This window comes from Polypterus senegalus, chromosome 5 (genome assembly GCF_016835505.1).
Source record: "Polypterus senegalus isolate Bchr_013 chromosome 5, ASM1683550v1, whole genome shotgun sequence".
Lineage (NCBI taxonomy): Eukaryota > Metazoa > Chordata > Cladistia > Polypteriformes > Polypteridae > Polypterus > Polypterus senegalus.
In genome coordinates, this window is record NC_053158.1 from 30665360 (window position 1) to 30677393 (window position 12034).

The 12034-nt window shown below is 36.0% G+C and overlaps 1 protein-coding gene across 3 annotated transcripts in view; it reads left to right on the forward strand.

Annotated features, from left to right (window-relative positions):
- Positions 1 to 12034, forward strand: part of ube2wb (ubiquitin conjugating enzyme E2 Wb) — a 70982-nt gene that overhangs the window by 41934 nt on the left and 17014 nt on the right. For 2 of the 3 annotated variants that reach the window (XM_039754425.1, XM_039754422.1), the window contains exons 2-3: positions 7651 to 7742; positions 10785 to 10887. In XM_039754425.1, the coding sequence (XP_039610359.1) occupies positions 7651 to 7742; positions 10785 to 10887 (195 nt within the window). Of the gene's footprint in view, positions 1 to 1420; positions 1476 to 7650; positions 7743 to 10784; positions 10888 to 12034 lie in introns of all 3 variants that reach the window. The other variant, XM_039754424.1, reaches the window with a different exon arrangement.

Below are 12034 nucleotides of genomic sequence, written 5' to 3' on the forward strand. Positions count from 1 at the left end.
TTCACACATGTTCTATTACTGAAGTTAGCTGTCAAAATTGAAGAGAATCCGAGTGCTCTCCGCCCAAGGATCAAATATGCAAGTGGTGAGCAGTCTGGACTGAGTGGGCTGTGCTACCAGTCCTAGCCTTGGGGGATTAAAGCATCTCTACTACTGGAAGATGGTTTTCCCCCGCCTTATTTGAACATAGACCATCAACACTTTTCCATTAATCACAGCAAACTATCATATAAGAAACACTGTTGAATGTTTATGTCCACCAGGCTTTTTCAGGCCTGTCAGTTATGATAAAATATACAGTATATTCCACATATTAACAGAGGTAGCTGTGAGCAGTCCCTTCTGAGGTGAATAGAACATTCTGATGATAAACTGATGTGTCAGCATTCAAAAGCCACAAATTGAACTGAAATGCTCATTTAGCCTGTGTAGAGCCTATGCACATTAGTACCAGACAACAATTTTAAATATCTATTCTGATCTACCATTCAGCTCCGCCTTCACAACTGATTAGTATGTTTATGGTTTAATAAGAAGTCTATCTTTGATCCCAGAATAACAATTGCACTTGCTGAAGAATAAAAACAGTGCAGAGGTTTGTTTCCACAGCTAGCAGCATTCAATTTTGATTTGAACTTCTGCTGGACATGGTTCTTCTGATTAGATAGATAGATACTTTATTAATCCCCAAGGGGAAATTCACATACTGCAGCATACTGGCAAAAACCATATTAATTAAATAGTGATGATAATGTTAAAAAAAAGCAGGGTGGAGAGTGCAAGGCAGGTATAACAGACAATATCGTTGTATAATGTTAATGTTATACCCCTCCCTATCGTCCCCGGAGGGCGGGGGTGTTAGAGTCACATAGAGTGGGGGAGGAACAAACTCCTCAGTCTGTCAGTGGAGCAGGACGGTGACTGCAGTCTGTCACTGAAGCTGCTCGTCTGTCTGGAGATGATCCTGTTCAGTGGATGCAGTGGATTCTCCATTATTGACAGAAGCCTGCTCAGTGCCCGTAGCTCTGTGCCTACAATAGAGCCTGCCTTCCTCACCAGCTTGTCCAGGCATGTGGCATCCCTCTTGTTTATACTGCCTCCCCAGCACACCACCGCGTAGATGAGGGCACTCGCCACAACCGTCTGATAGAACATCTGCAGCATCTTATTGCAGATGTTGAAGGACGCCAGCCTTCTAAGGAAGTTTATGCATTTCAAAAGGCTCTAGTGTTAACTGATCCCACTGGGGGATATTTGTTTTAGTTTTGTAGCATTCTTGTGCACAGACTTTGAAAATGAAACTGCAAATGGGGGTTATTTCATTTTAATTCTGACTTTTGCAGCATTTTTGCATGCAGACTTTGAAAATGTAATTGCATTTTCATTTCATAATTTTTAATTTTCATTTCCTTTTTTACAGAAAATACCTACCATACCTCATTGCTTCAGAAAATGTGCATTTTTGGTTTTGCATGGTGATTTACTTTTTTTTTTTTTATATAAAACAACTTAATAAAGTTGATTCTTTTGCTTCTTTGAAGGTGTGGTCACAAATGACTCTCAAAGTGGATTAGAGATGTGTTTTGTGTGAGAGACTGAGTTAATCTCTATGGAGTTGCTGCCTGCTTTAAAATAGCACAAATGTAAGCTTCTCTTGGGAGCCTCAAATCTGTACTTAAGGTAGAAGGATGTTGTGCTTCTTAGATGTAACTAGGTTGAACATTTTTGTCACAGCGATGCAGTCCTGCTTTGAGGACAGTCTACCAGTTTGCTTTCATGTAGAACAACCTTTTTTGTGTTAGAATAGTGGACTTCACTCTTGAGTATTACATTTTTTGTAGATATAAGTTGAACAAGGACTGTTTCTTTGGAATAGTCTGGCATGTACAGTAAATGAACATCATGCTAATACTTTAAAAAACAGGGTAAACAGTCTATTTCATATGAGATGTTTTGTTGTGGTTGTATGAAACACTTTTTTTATTCAGGGATGTAAAAAGCAAACTGTGGATGTTTGTTTCTGCCAGCAGTAATGGAAAATTTGGCCACATTTGTAAAACACAATGAAAGCTTATTTTAATGGCATTTTGATTTGATTGCCATGGAGGAACAAATAACAGTTTAAATGTACATTATTTGGTTCTGTATTTGAAGCTCTTCATATTTTAGCATTGGCAGGTTATGGCCCCAGGGGAAGCAAATAGCTAAAAAATAACTGTTCTGTACGTACTGATAAATTTTATTATTTCTTGGTTTATAACGAAGTGGTTGCCCCTTACCCAGTTGTTCTGTTGTTTCTTTGAGTGAAATCGAATTGTTTAAATGTACAGTTTTGGTCAGGCTTAAATGAACACAGGAGCATGCACGGAAACAAACCTCTCTTTTACTCCCTTTAGTTTGCAGTGATGGCCAAGAAAATGTAATGTTTTCATGCAGAATGGAAATGACAGTTTCTGATAGGCCTCTGTGGTGACCACACTAGCAACAGGAAACAATTGCGAAAAAGTCCATTGAAAGAAAAGTCTCCTATTACTCATGTTGAATAATCCTAGTGTCAAGCCATCCAGTTCTATGTACCAAACACATGTGCAGTTAACAATATTTTAGTAAAAAAATACCACTTCCAGAAAACACTTAAGTAAAATAAAGATGGAATGCACTCAGATGTGACTCTTCTCCTCATTCATTAGTCAGAAGTCCAGCTTAGTAACAGCTTATTTATTGGCTAACATTGAACTTCACACGATATGAACGAAAAGCATGCACTGTGAGACGAATGGAAAACTAAAGATTACAATTTAAAGAACAGGCCTTGTAACTATGCATACCAAAGATCCTCCAACAACAGAAGGTCAATTCACTTGTGCAGTTTCAAAGACTGCCACTAAATCATCCTGGGCTACTCCAGTTGTGGCTTGCAGCTCTGAAAATAACTAACGATGGGAGATGGGACTTCAGTTCAAATGTTTGTTCACATGTGAGTGTGTTCCATTTTTATTTATGAAAGCATTTTTCTGGAGATGGTTGTTTTTTTTTAACTATTTTAGTAAAAACGTGTTTGTGAGCGTATGAATAAAGAGTTTTTTTTCTCAATCATTAATACAAGGTATGTAGTTTCTTCTTCTTTTTTCGGCTGCTCCCGTTAGGAGAAACGTATAAAAAAAATTGTGTGGATTATCCCTTTAGTAAAAACATGAATAACATGAGACTGTTTCATGGCCGTTTTTAATATTTTGTTGTCCATCGTTGCTGTATCTCTGATCTGCATGAATACAGATTTTTTTCTTTTCTTAATCATTAATACAAGCTATGTAGTTTAAGAAACATATAAAACAAATTGCGTGGATTATCCCTTTAGTAAAAAGATATGGCTGAAAATTTGTCTGACCAAAACTGAGTTTTCAGCCAAGTGGCAGAAGTTTTATTTATACATATATATCCACACACACACTAACCAGGGGGCTTTACTCACTTCGCTCGCGCTAGCCTCTTTGCGGTTCTGTCGCTCATGTATGGGAATGCAGGTGTGCAATGTAAACATATTTTTATTTTCATGGGAATTGTTACATATGCATAATAGAGCTATTTTACATTACAGCGAATAATTAACCATATTTTTAAAAAAAGAGTAAAACGTAATAATTTGAAAGTAAATTATGTTTCATGTTGCATTAGAGCTCTTCGTTGCATAATACATTTTCGTTCTGTTTGGTTTTGAAATTAACACCCAAATACCTTTTAAACTTAAAACTTACTGTAAAACTTCAATAAAAACAATTTTTTGAATGAAGTTTTTGTCAATATCGTATTGAGTTTTGATTCTGTGTTTGGACTTTCATCGATAGTTTGGCTCTGAGATTTATTATTTGTCTTTGCAAAATCTATTCTAACAGGAAACATCCTTCTCTCTACAGTAATTTGTGTGGTGGTAGACTGGATGGTGTTAATGGTTGTAGACATTTTTCGGGGTATTAAGTTGATGTTTTCATCTTCTGCACGATCATCACCAACTGTTTCAGCATAGTGTATTGATACGCATTTAACCAATTTGCCATGAAATTTTTTCCGTTAATTCTTTTGACTTTGGCGGATTGCCCGTGTACTCATTTTTTCTGTTGATAACCCTTTGTGATGAAATTCTTCAATAAGATTTGGACATAATACGTTGTCTTTAACTGGGAACTTAGAATGAGGAAAGCATTACAATTTATAAGAGCTGAGAAAGCAGAAAGTGTCTGTCAAAAGCATTCACACGAATGAGAGGTGTGATTACCATGTGCGTGGTTGAATATGGTTGAGAGGAGGGTGTGACTTGAAAAAAATCTCATTGCCAAAGTCTCGTCTATCGTTTCTTGAAAAAATCTCTTCAAAAAAGTCTTGTCTCATTGCAGGATTTTTTTTTATATAATAGAGAGATTATATATACACACACACACACACACACACACAAGGCTTGAAAATGATAAAATTCCAGGCTTTCTTCATTCCCATTTACCAGCCTTGTAGGATCCTCTCTAAGGGTTGCTGTAGCTATTATTCAAGTGTTGTTCCTAAACTGCCCTTGCTGCATACAACCACATCACTGTCCTTTTGCCTGCAGAAAAAACACCCATCTTCCTCCACCTTCTTAGCCCCCTGGGCAGCATATACTTGGCTCAGTGCACATAATATGTAATTACATTTTTTATATATATATATATATATATATATATATATATATATATATATATATATATATATTCCTTCCAACTCGCTTGCAATTAGACTGGGCTTCCTTGTCTCAATTGCATCCCAAAATTAAGTAGATTGGGAACCTGTTGATCTGCTTTGAGTAAAGCTGAATTCATCTTTGTTTATGGCTTTGATATTTTACCACCAAATTATTTTTTTTCTTTATCCATGCTCATCTTTTTGACATTAAATTGCATGTAGTCAAATGCCCTCTGAATTCTACAATTAGTGCTATCTTTAGTTTTGCATTTGGTTGTGCATCACCTCCTACCTCCCCTTCTGCCTGTAGGCAACTGTGTGCAGTGGAATGTACCTGTTGAAAGAAAAACTGCTACTTGCCTCGCTTGAAAGGTGGTGTCTTAACACTTAGCAACCTATTTCTGGTCAGAAAAAAAAAATTTTTTTCAATCTGTCATTGAACTGTCAGAATGTAATTCTTTTCACCCTTTCTCTACAATCCACACATTTTGGTCCGTATTGCAATGATAGTTGTATCGTGCAGTTGCTGCAGATTTGTCTGCTGCATTCCAATGATGTGAATCTCCCATTCCACCACATCCCGAAGATGTTCTGTTGGACTGAGATCTGGTTACTGTGGAGGCCATTTGTGGAAAGTTGAGTTATTGTCTTGTTCATGAAACCAGTTTGAAATAATTTGAGCTTTGTGACATGGTGCATTATCCTGCAGGATGGACATGGTCAGCAACAGTACTTGGGATGTGGCATTTAAATGGTGCTTAGTTGGTACTACAGGGCCTAAAGTGTGCCAGGAAAATATCCCCCACAACATTACACCACCACCACCAGCCTGAACCGTTGATTAAGGAAGGATGGACCCATGCTTTCATGTTATTCATGTCAAATTCTGACCCTACCATCCAAATGCTGTGAATGGGTCACAACAGAAATCGAGACTTGTCAGACCAGGCAACATTCTTCCAATTTTCTGTTGTCCAGTTTTGGTGAACCCATGTGAATTGCAGCCTAGGTTGCCTGTTCTTAGCTGATAGGAGTTGTATCTGGTGTGGTTTCCTGCTGCTGTAGCCCATTTGCTTCAAGGTTTGATGTGTTGTGTGTTCAGAGATTCTCTTCTGAGTGTTTATTTGGATTACTGTTGCCTTTCTGTCTGCTCAAACCAGTCTGATCATTCTCCTCTGACCTGTGGCTTCAAGAAGGCATTTTTGCCCAGAGAGTGCTATACACTTCCCTCTTTTACACTGCTTGTTACTTTTTGGCATTTGAATGACACTGGTTAGAACAGGTGATTTTGATGCTTGTAAATGCTTTATGTTGTTGCAGTGCCAAATTATAACGGAGCTTCTGCTGGCTGCAGGATTGGGGGATTTTCTCTTGGTTAAATTACTCTTTTTAGTTCAGTTTGATTGGATGTAAACCTTTAACATGTGAAAGAGAACAGAAACTGAGAAGAAAAAACACAAAATGCTTATCTTCATACCCATGAAGATGTGCCATTTTGATAAACCGTGTGTTGTCTGGAAATTACAAAGCTGTAGTCGTATGAAACATTTCTGCTCCCTTGCACCTTTTTTTTTTTTTTCTTTTTTTTTTTGTTCTTTGCTTCTGATTTATTTGCTTATAGAATGAACTGAAATCATAGAAATGGTAAAATGAAAAAATCTAAATTATTTAACTAGATCCATTTAAAACGCAGATTAATATTAATGTCTATGCAGATGTCTTCTCATGCTATACCACAAGATGATGCTCTTTTATAGATTCAGATGAAGATATTCTGTATCTAGACTGGGTATCAGGGACAAGGTTTTGACTTTAACTTTGTTGTCAGTGTGCTGTTTTTATTTGCTACAACTATCAGCACTGCTCACCAGCAGTTTGAGATGAAGGGATTTTATCTGCAACTGAGGAGTGTATTTATAAAGTGTGATCCCGTAATAGTATTTAGTTGTATAAACCTAATATTAATGTTCTCTAGCCTGCTTAATCCTATTAGGAGTTGTGAACTGAATACTTTATTTTTTATGTATTTATTTTTTAGCATATTTGTGAACTATTTTAACATGAAATGCTTGCTAAATGCTACAGCTATATTTGACACTGCCAATGTAGATTTTCATTCAAATGCACTGCTTTTCCTCCCACATCCCAAGGATGTGCAGATAGGTTATATCTGAAGACACTAAATTGGCATCATAAAATTAAATGTTAAGATATGCAAGTGATGTGCCACACCCAAGATTGGTTCCTGCTTTGTGCCCAGTGCATTCAGTTAGCTGGTTTAAAGAGAGCTTGATAGCAGAATGGACAGCTGTAGCCATGTAAATTAAATTCAGAGGGTGAATGTGAAGCCTCTGTTCCTTTACCATGTCTATGTATGATGCGGTACTAAAACATTATTAGTCTTGCCGGTATTTATAGGATTATAGGTTTCTAAATCCCTCGTGCAAATGCATGACATCACAAATTAAAAACTATTAAAACTTTCAGCTGACTGGTGATGATAATATTGTGCTGTCAAATCAAGCACAAGTCGTACTTTTAAGTTCTGAATTACCTCCTTAATGGTATAAAAGTGGCAGTAATGAAGCACTTTGTGTTTGTTCCTTGAAAGAACAGCTTCATTTTCTTGCTTTTTTAAACCAGGGAGGACTTTTTAATTGGTGTGATTCCTGCAAATCTCATGGTGAAGTTTAAGCCTGGGAAGGCATCATGATGAGATGTTGGGACAGCTTGGCTTTTTCATTTAGCAGACAGGCTTGATGAAACCTTTTACAAAAGCTGTCTGAAATAGTTTTGTTTCAGACCTAAATGATTAAAACTAAATATCTTTCTTAAGACCTTAACTGTTGCACATGCAGTTGCAAAGAGCATGTTTTTATGTGTGTTCCGGAAAGGATACATGTGTTCTGTTCCTTACTTTATTTTTATTTTTATTTTTAGAAAAGACTACAGAAGGAGCTATTAGCATTGCAAAATGATCCACCCCCTGGAATGACTTTAAATGAGAAGAGTGTGCAGAATTCAATAACGCAGTGAGTACATAGGTCAAAGACATCTTTGTGAAATAATAGTTTACCTGTGCCTCCCTTTTAGTTGCTATTTATCATGCGATCTTATATTGGTTTGTGTTATATGTGTATGGTTACTGCTTAGCAGAATTTCTGTTGTATCTAATAGAAAGTGAAACCTGTTCTGGTAAAGGGGTTTGTAGGTGACGTAGAGCTTGTACCACCATTCTGTAATGCTCTCAATCTCATACAAAGTCTCCTATTAAATGTTTCTTCTGCCCACATATGTTCTAATGTCTTAGGAGAATTCAGTATTTTGAGTTTGGAATTTGCCCTGCATTTTTAAGCATTGATCAAGCAAGCCAGATGAGAAAAGCCTGTTTTTTTATTACTCTTTCTCTTATTAATAGTCTAAAGTTATTACAAACTTAAAATATTTCAGGCTAAATTTATTTTTGCTTGTGAATCTTATTTCAGTCACTAAAGTATGTGGAAAGCAACTGCAGCTTGAAGCAGGGGCTTTTAGTAGACATCTTAATTGTATCTTAATTTAGTGAGGTAGGAGCAAATAGGGGAAGCATGCATGCTTCCCCAACTTTAAGAAGGAGCTAATCCATTCTCGAAAACCACTTTGTAAAGTGAATTTTCATATTGTGAACACCTAATCACCATTAATTTAAATGGAAAGCATTTTTAAGCAGTTTCCTGGCCCGAAAATGTCTCCTTTTTGTTCACTTAACACTGAACTACTTGAAAATTGGAAGAATTAGTTTAACAGTAATAATAGTAGCATTAAAACAAACCCTAATAAGTAATTGCCATTCATGAAATGTTTCACCAAGCTTTACCTAGAATTTGAATTTCACATTCAAATTTTGGGCCTTTTGAGCTAGTTTACAATTTGTTTTGATGATGTGATGCCCCAGATAGTGTAGGTGGACATTTGAGAACGTGAATGCACAAGTACACTTCATTGAAGCCTGCAGGTCAGTCCCTCTTCCCTTTCAGCTCTAGAAGTAACTGAGCCTAAGATTGGGTGTCACCAGTCCTGTCCTTCCCCAGATGACCAGCGAAGTGCCCTGCTGTGAGGTGTATGTTAAATGACTGTGCAGAATATAGAGTGTTAGCATCTGCAACTCTCACTGAGAATTATCCAAGATATCTTGTATTGAAGAATTTTCCTAAACCGGGGAAAGCCTGTATTTTAGCTAATTGAGTAAAAAAAAAAACGTTGTGTGTAATTGCATAGCAAATGTAGTGAAGTCAAAGGAAATGTAGACAGAAAATGATATAATGAAATACAGGGGAGCAAAATTCTCAAATCATACGCTAAAATACAGAAATTTAGTATTTCAGCTTCATTATGGTGCACCTCTGCCAGAATGGATATTTGCTGTAAAAGTGAGACAAACTTTGTCACTTACCCAGTACTGTGGAGGGGAGCACATAAGGTTTCGTTCAAAATAAGGGGAGTCCTGTCATATGACGTGCGTTTCTCCTGCCTATCAAAAACCCTTCCTTGACCTTGAAAAGGAAGACTGGTATTAGGCTCATAATAAAAAATTCAGATACATTTATTTTTGAGTCCTACACACTATTCTCATCCCCATCCAACCCTCCAAGTGTAATTTGGGCCATATAATGAGTGCATAGGGAGGTCTGCTAAACAAGTTTTTGAAGGATCTCTCTACACTTTTCTTCAGTGTGCACTTAATACACTCGAATATCCAGAATGATCCAAAATAACGTGGCATATAATGTGAAAAATAGTTACTGGAAAGTTGAATCCAGTTTTTTCATGAAAACAGATTAATGACTTAATGAGAAGCATGGCATGCATAAAAATGACAAGATATGTGCAGGGTATTCCTCTAAAAATGTTCATTTTTGTTCCTTTTTTTTGTTTTATAAAGGATGATCTTTATCACTAAGGTGTGTTCATATATATGGTAATTTCTGTTTTTTACTGGCTAGTATTTATCAGCTTTGCCTAAACAATTTTGATTTAAAATGGTGCAGAGCGGGATAAATGTAATATCCCACAGCCATTAACCCAGCTATAGAAATGGGTTCCTTCCTAGGCATAAAATGCAGATGACTTGAGGCAAAATGAAGGTCTCATTTCCTGAGCCATCGTGTTAAATTTTGCTTGTATTTTGTTGTATTTTGTGCGTATCTGTTGTGGACAACTTGCCGAAGAATTAAAATTTGATCCTGGTATAAAATAATGGAAACCTGTGACTGACAGAAGATTAGTACATCTTGGAATACTGCTATAATATTGTATGAGCGTAAGGGGTGGGGGCTTAAGTATTAATTTTAGAACATAGTTGAACAACCCTTTTGTATTTTGGTGTGATTAACAAGTGACTAAAAAGAAATGAGACTTGATCTAGTTTTAAACTCATCATAGAACATTTCACTACTACATTTTTACTCTAATGGAGTTATGCAGTTAGTCATAGGGGATGTTGGCATTTATGTTTAGAAATAAAGAGTTACTACATAATTGTGTAGTTTTACGCTATTTTAAAATATTTATTTTCAATAATTGTGATGACATTTCTTGTGGGTCATGCAGTTTAGATACAGTATCAAGCTTGCGTGTTCCATATGTATCAAGTAACCTTTATACAGTATATGAATGTACTAGTGACTTAAGTATGTAGGCAACTTTTTTTAAGTTGTAGATCAGAAGCAATTGCAAACAACTGAAAATCAAGGAAGAACATTATGGCAGAAGAAATGGGTTTTGAGATCCAGCTGTTGCTTAATCAAGAGGAGAAGCAGTTAGACACAAAATACAACCTGAGTCATCACCCAACATAAGATATCATCTTGGAAATACCTACATATTAATAAATTTTTTGGGTGTCTATTTGTTTTTTTTTTTTTTGTTATCAAGATAATTACAAGACAGTTTAGTTTTACATAAGAATGTTAATACACTATATACTTGTTGTTAATTTTTTTTATGTCAAGTAAATACAGTACATGTGTTTTGTTTAAAAATAATGCTGTTTTAATTTGTTAGTTGACCTTTTTGAATTTTTTTCGTCTGCCTAGGTGGATAGTAGATATGGAAGGAGCAACTGGCACACTATATGAAGGGGAGAAATTTCAGCTTCTTTTCAAATTCAGCAGTCGATATCCATTTGATTCACCTCAGGTGTGTGATTCAGTATTGAAATATGCTAGTATTAGTATACTGCAGTGCTTCTCAATTATTTTCTGTCATGCCCCCCCTAGGAAGAAGAAAACATCTCGCGCCCCCCGCACAACTATAAATAGTATAATTTGTCTATAAAATTGTTATAAGTACAAGTATAAAAAAGCATGTTCCCCAAGGTCAAACGTGGGGGGGCGCGCCCCACTTTTTGAGAAGCACTGGTATACTGCAACAATAAGTACTCATATTATTTCATTACATCTCATTGTGTTTATCCTGTTTCAGAATTTTTCAGTATGTTACTTTTAACATGTGTTTTGCAGCTGTACCGTATCGGGATAATTAATATAGTAGTGTTAGTCAGCTACAGTTTGTTATGTAGTTTTTCAGTATATAAATTTATAAATTCAAGCTATTGTAATGCTTTAACAATGGTGTAATCTTTTTACATTTATGATGCATTCTGCCTGGTAATAGTTTACTGAGTGTCTTGCCATTAATATCAATGTCTTAAGGTAAAGAGTGATCTAAAAGTGATTAATGATGCAGTTGTTCAATATTCATCTCTCAAATGAATTTTCTCAACATATTTGAATTCTTTTATTGCAGGTCTGTAACATTTTACAAAACAGACTGTACTGAACTTACCGTGTTTTCGCAAGTTTGTTAATAAGAAATATTTTCAGATTAAGAGGACAGTTATTGCTCTTTTTTGTTGGTCATTTGCGACCCAGTTTGTGCAACTTTGACATCAGGCACATTTCACATTGTTGAATCAGAATGTAATTATACCAGATAAGAGAAGTTATATTCCTTATCTGCTCTCCATTAACTCCAAGCAAGGCTGATGGCTTCACATGTACAGTGTAGCATATTTGCTGCAAAACTTTTTGCTTCAGTAGTGCTACAAATCCTATACAGTATTCTTCATGTAGAAATATTAATCTCACATTGGTTTAAAACATTACTGCTTATCTCCACAAAACATGAAAAGAGGATGCAGCTTTTAAAGAAAGTTCCTTATTTTTAATATATTGTATTTTGAAATGTTAATACTGCTTTTGTGCATCATAACTCCACCTTGTATTAGGATTTGAAGAATGCACATGGAGTGTGTGTTGCTTTTTTGGTTGGTTTTTTTCTTCAT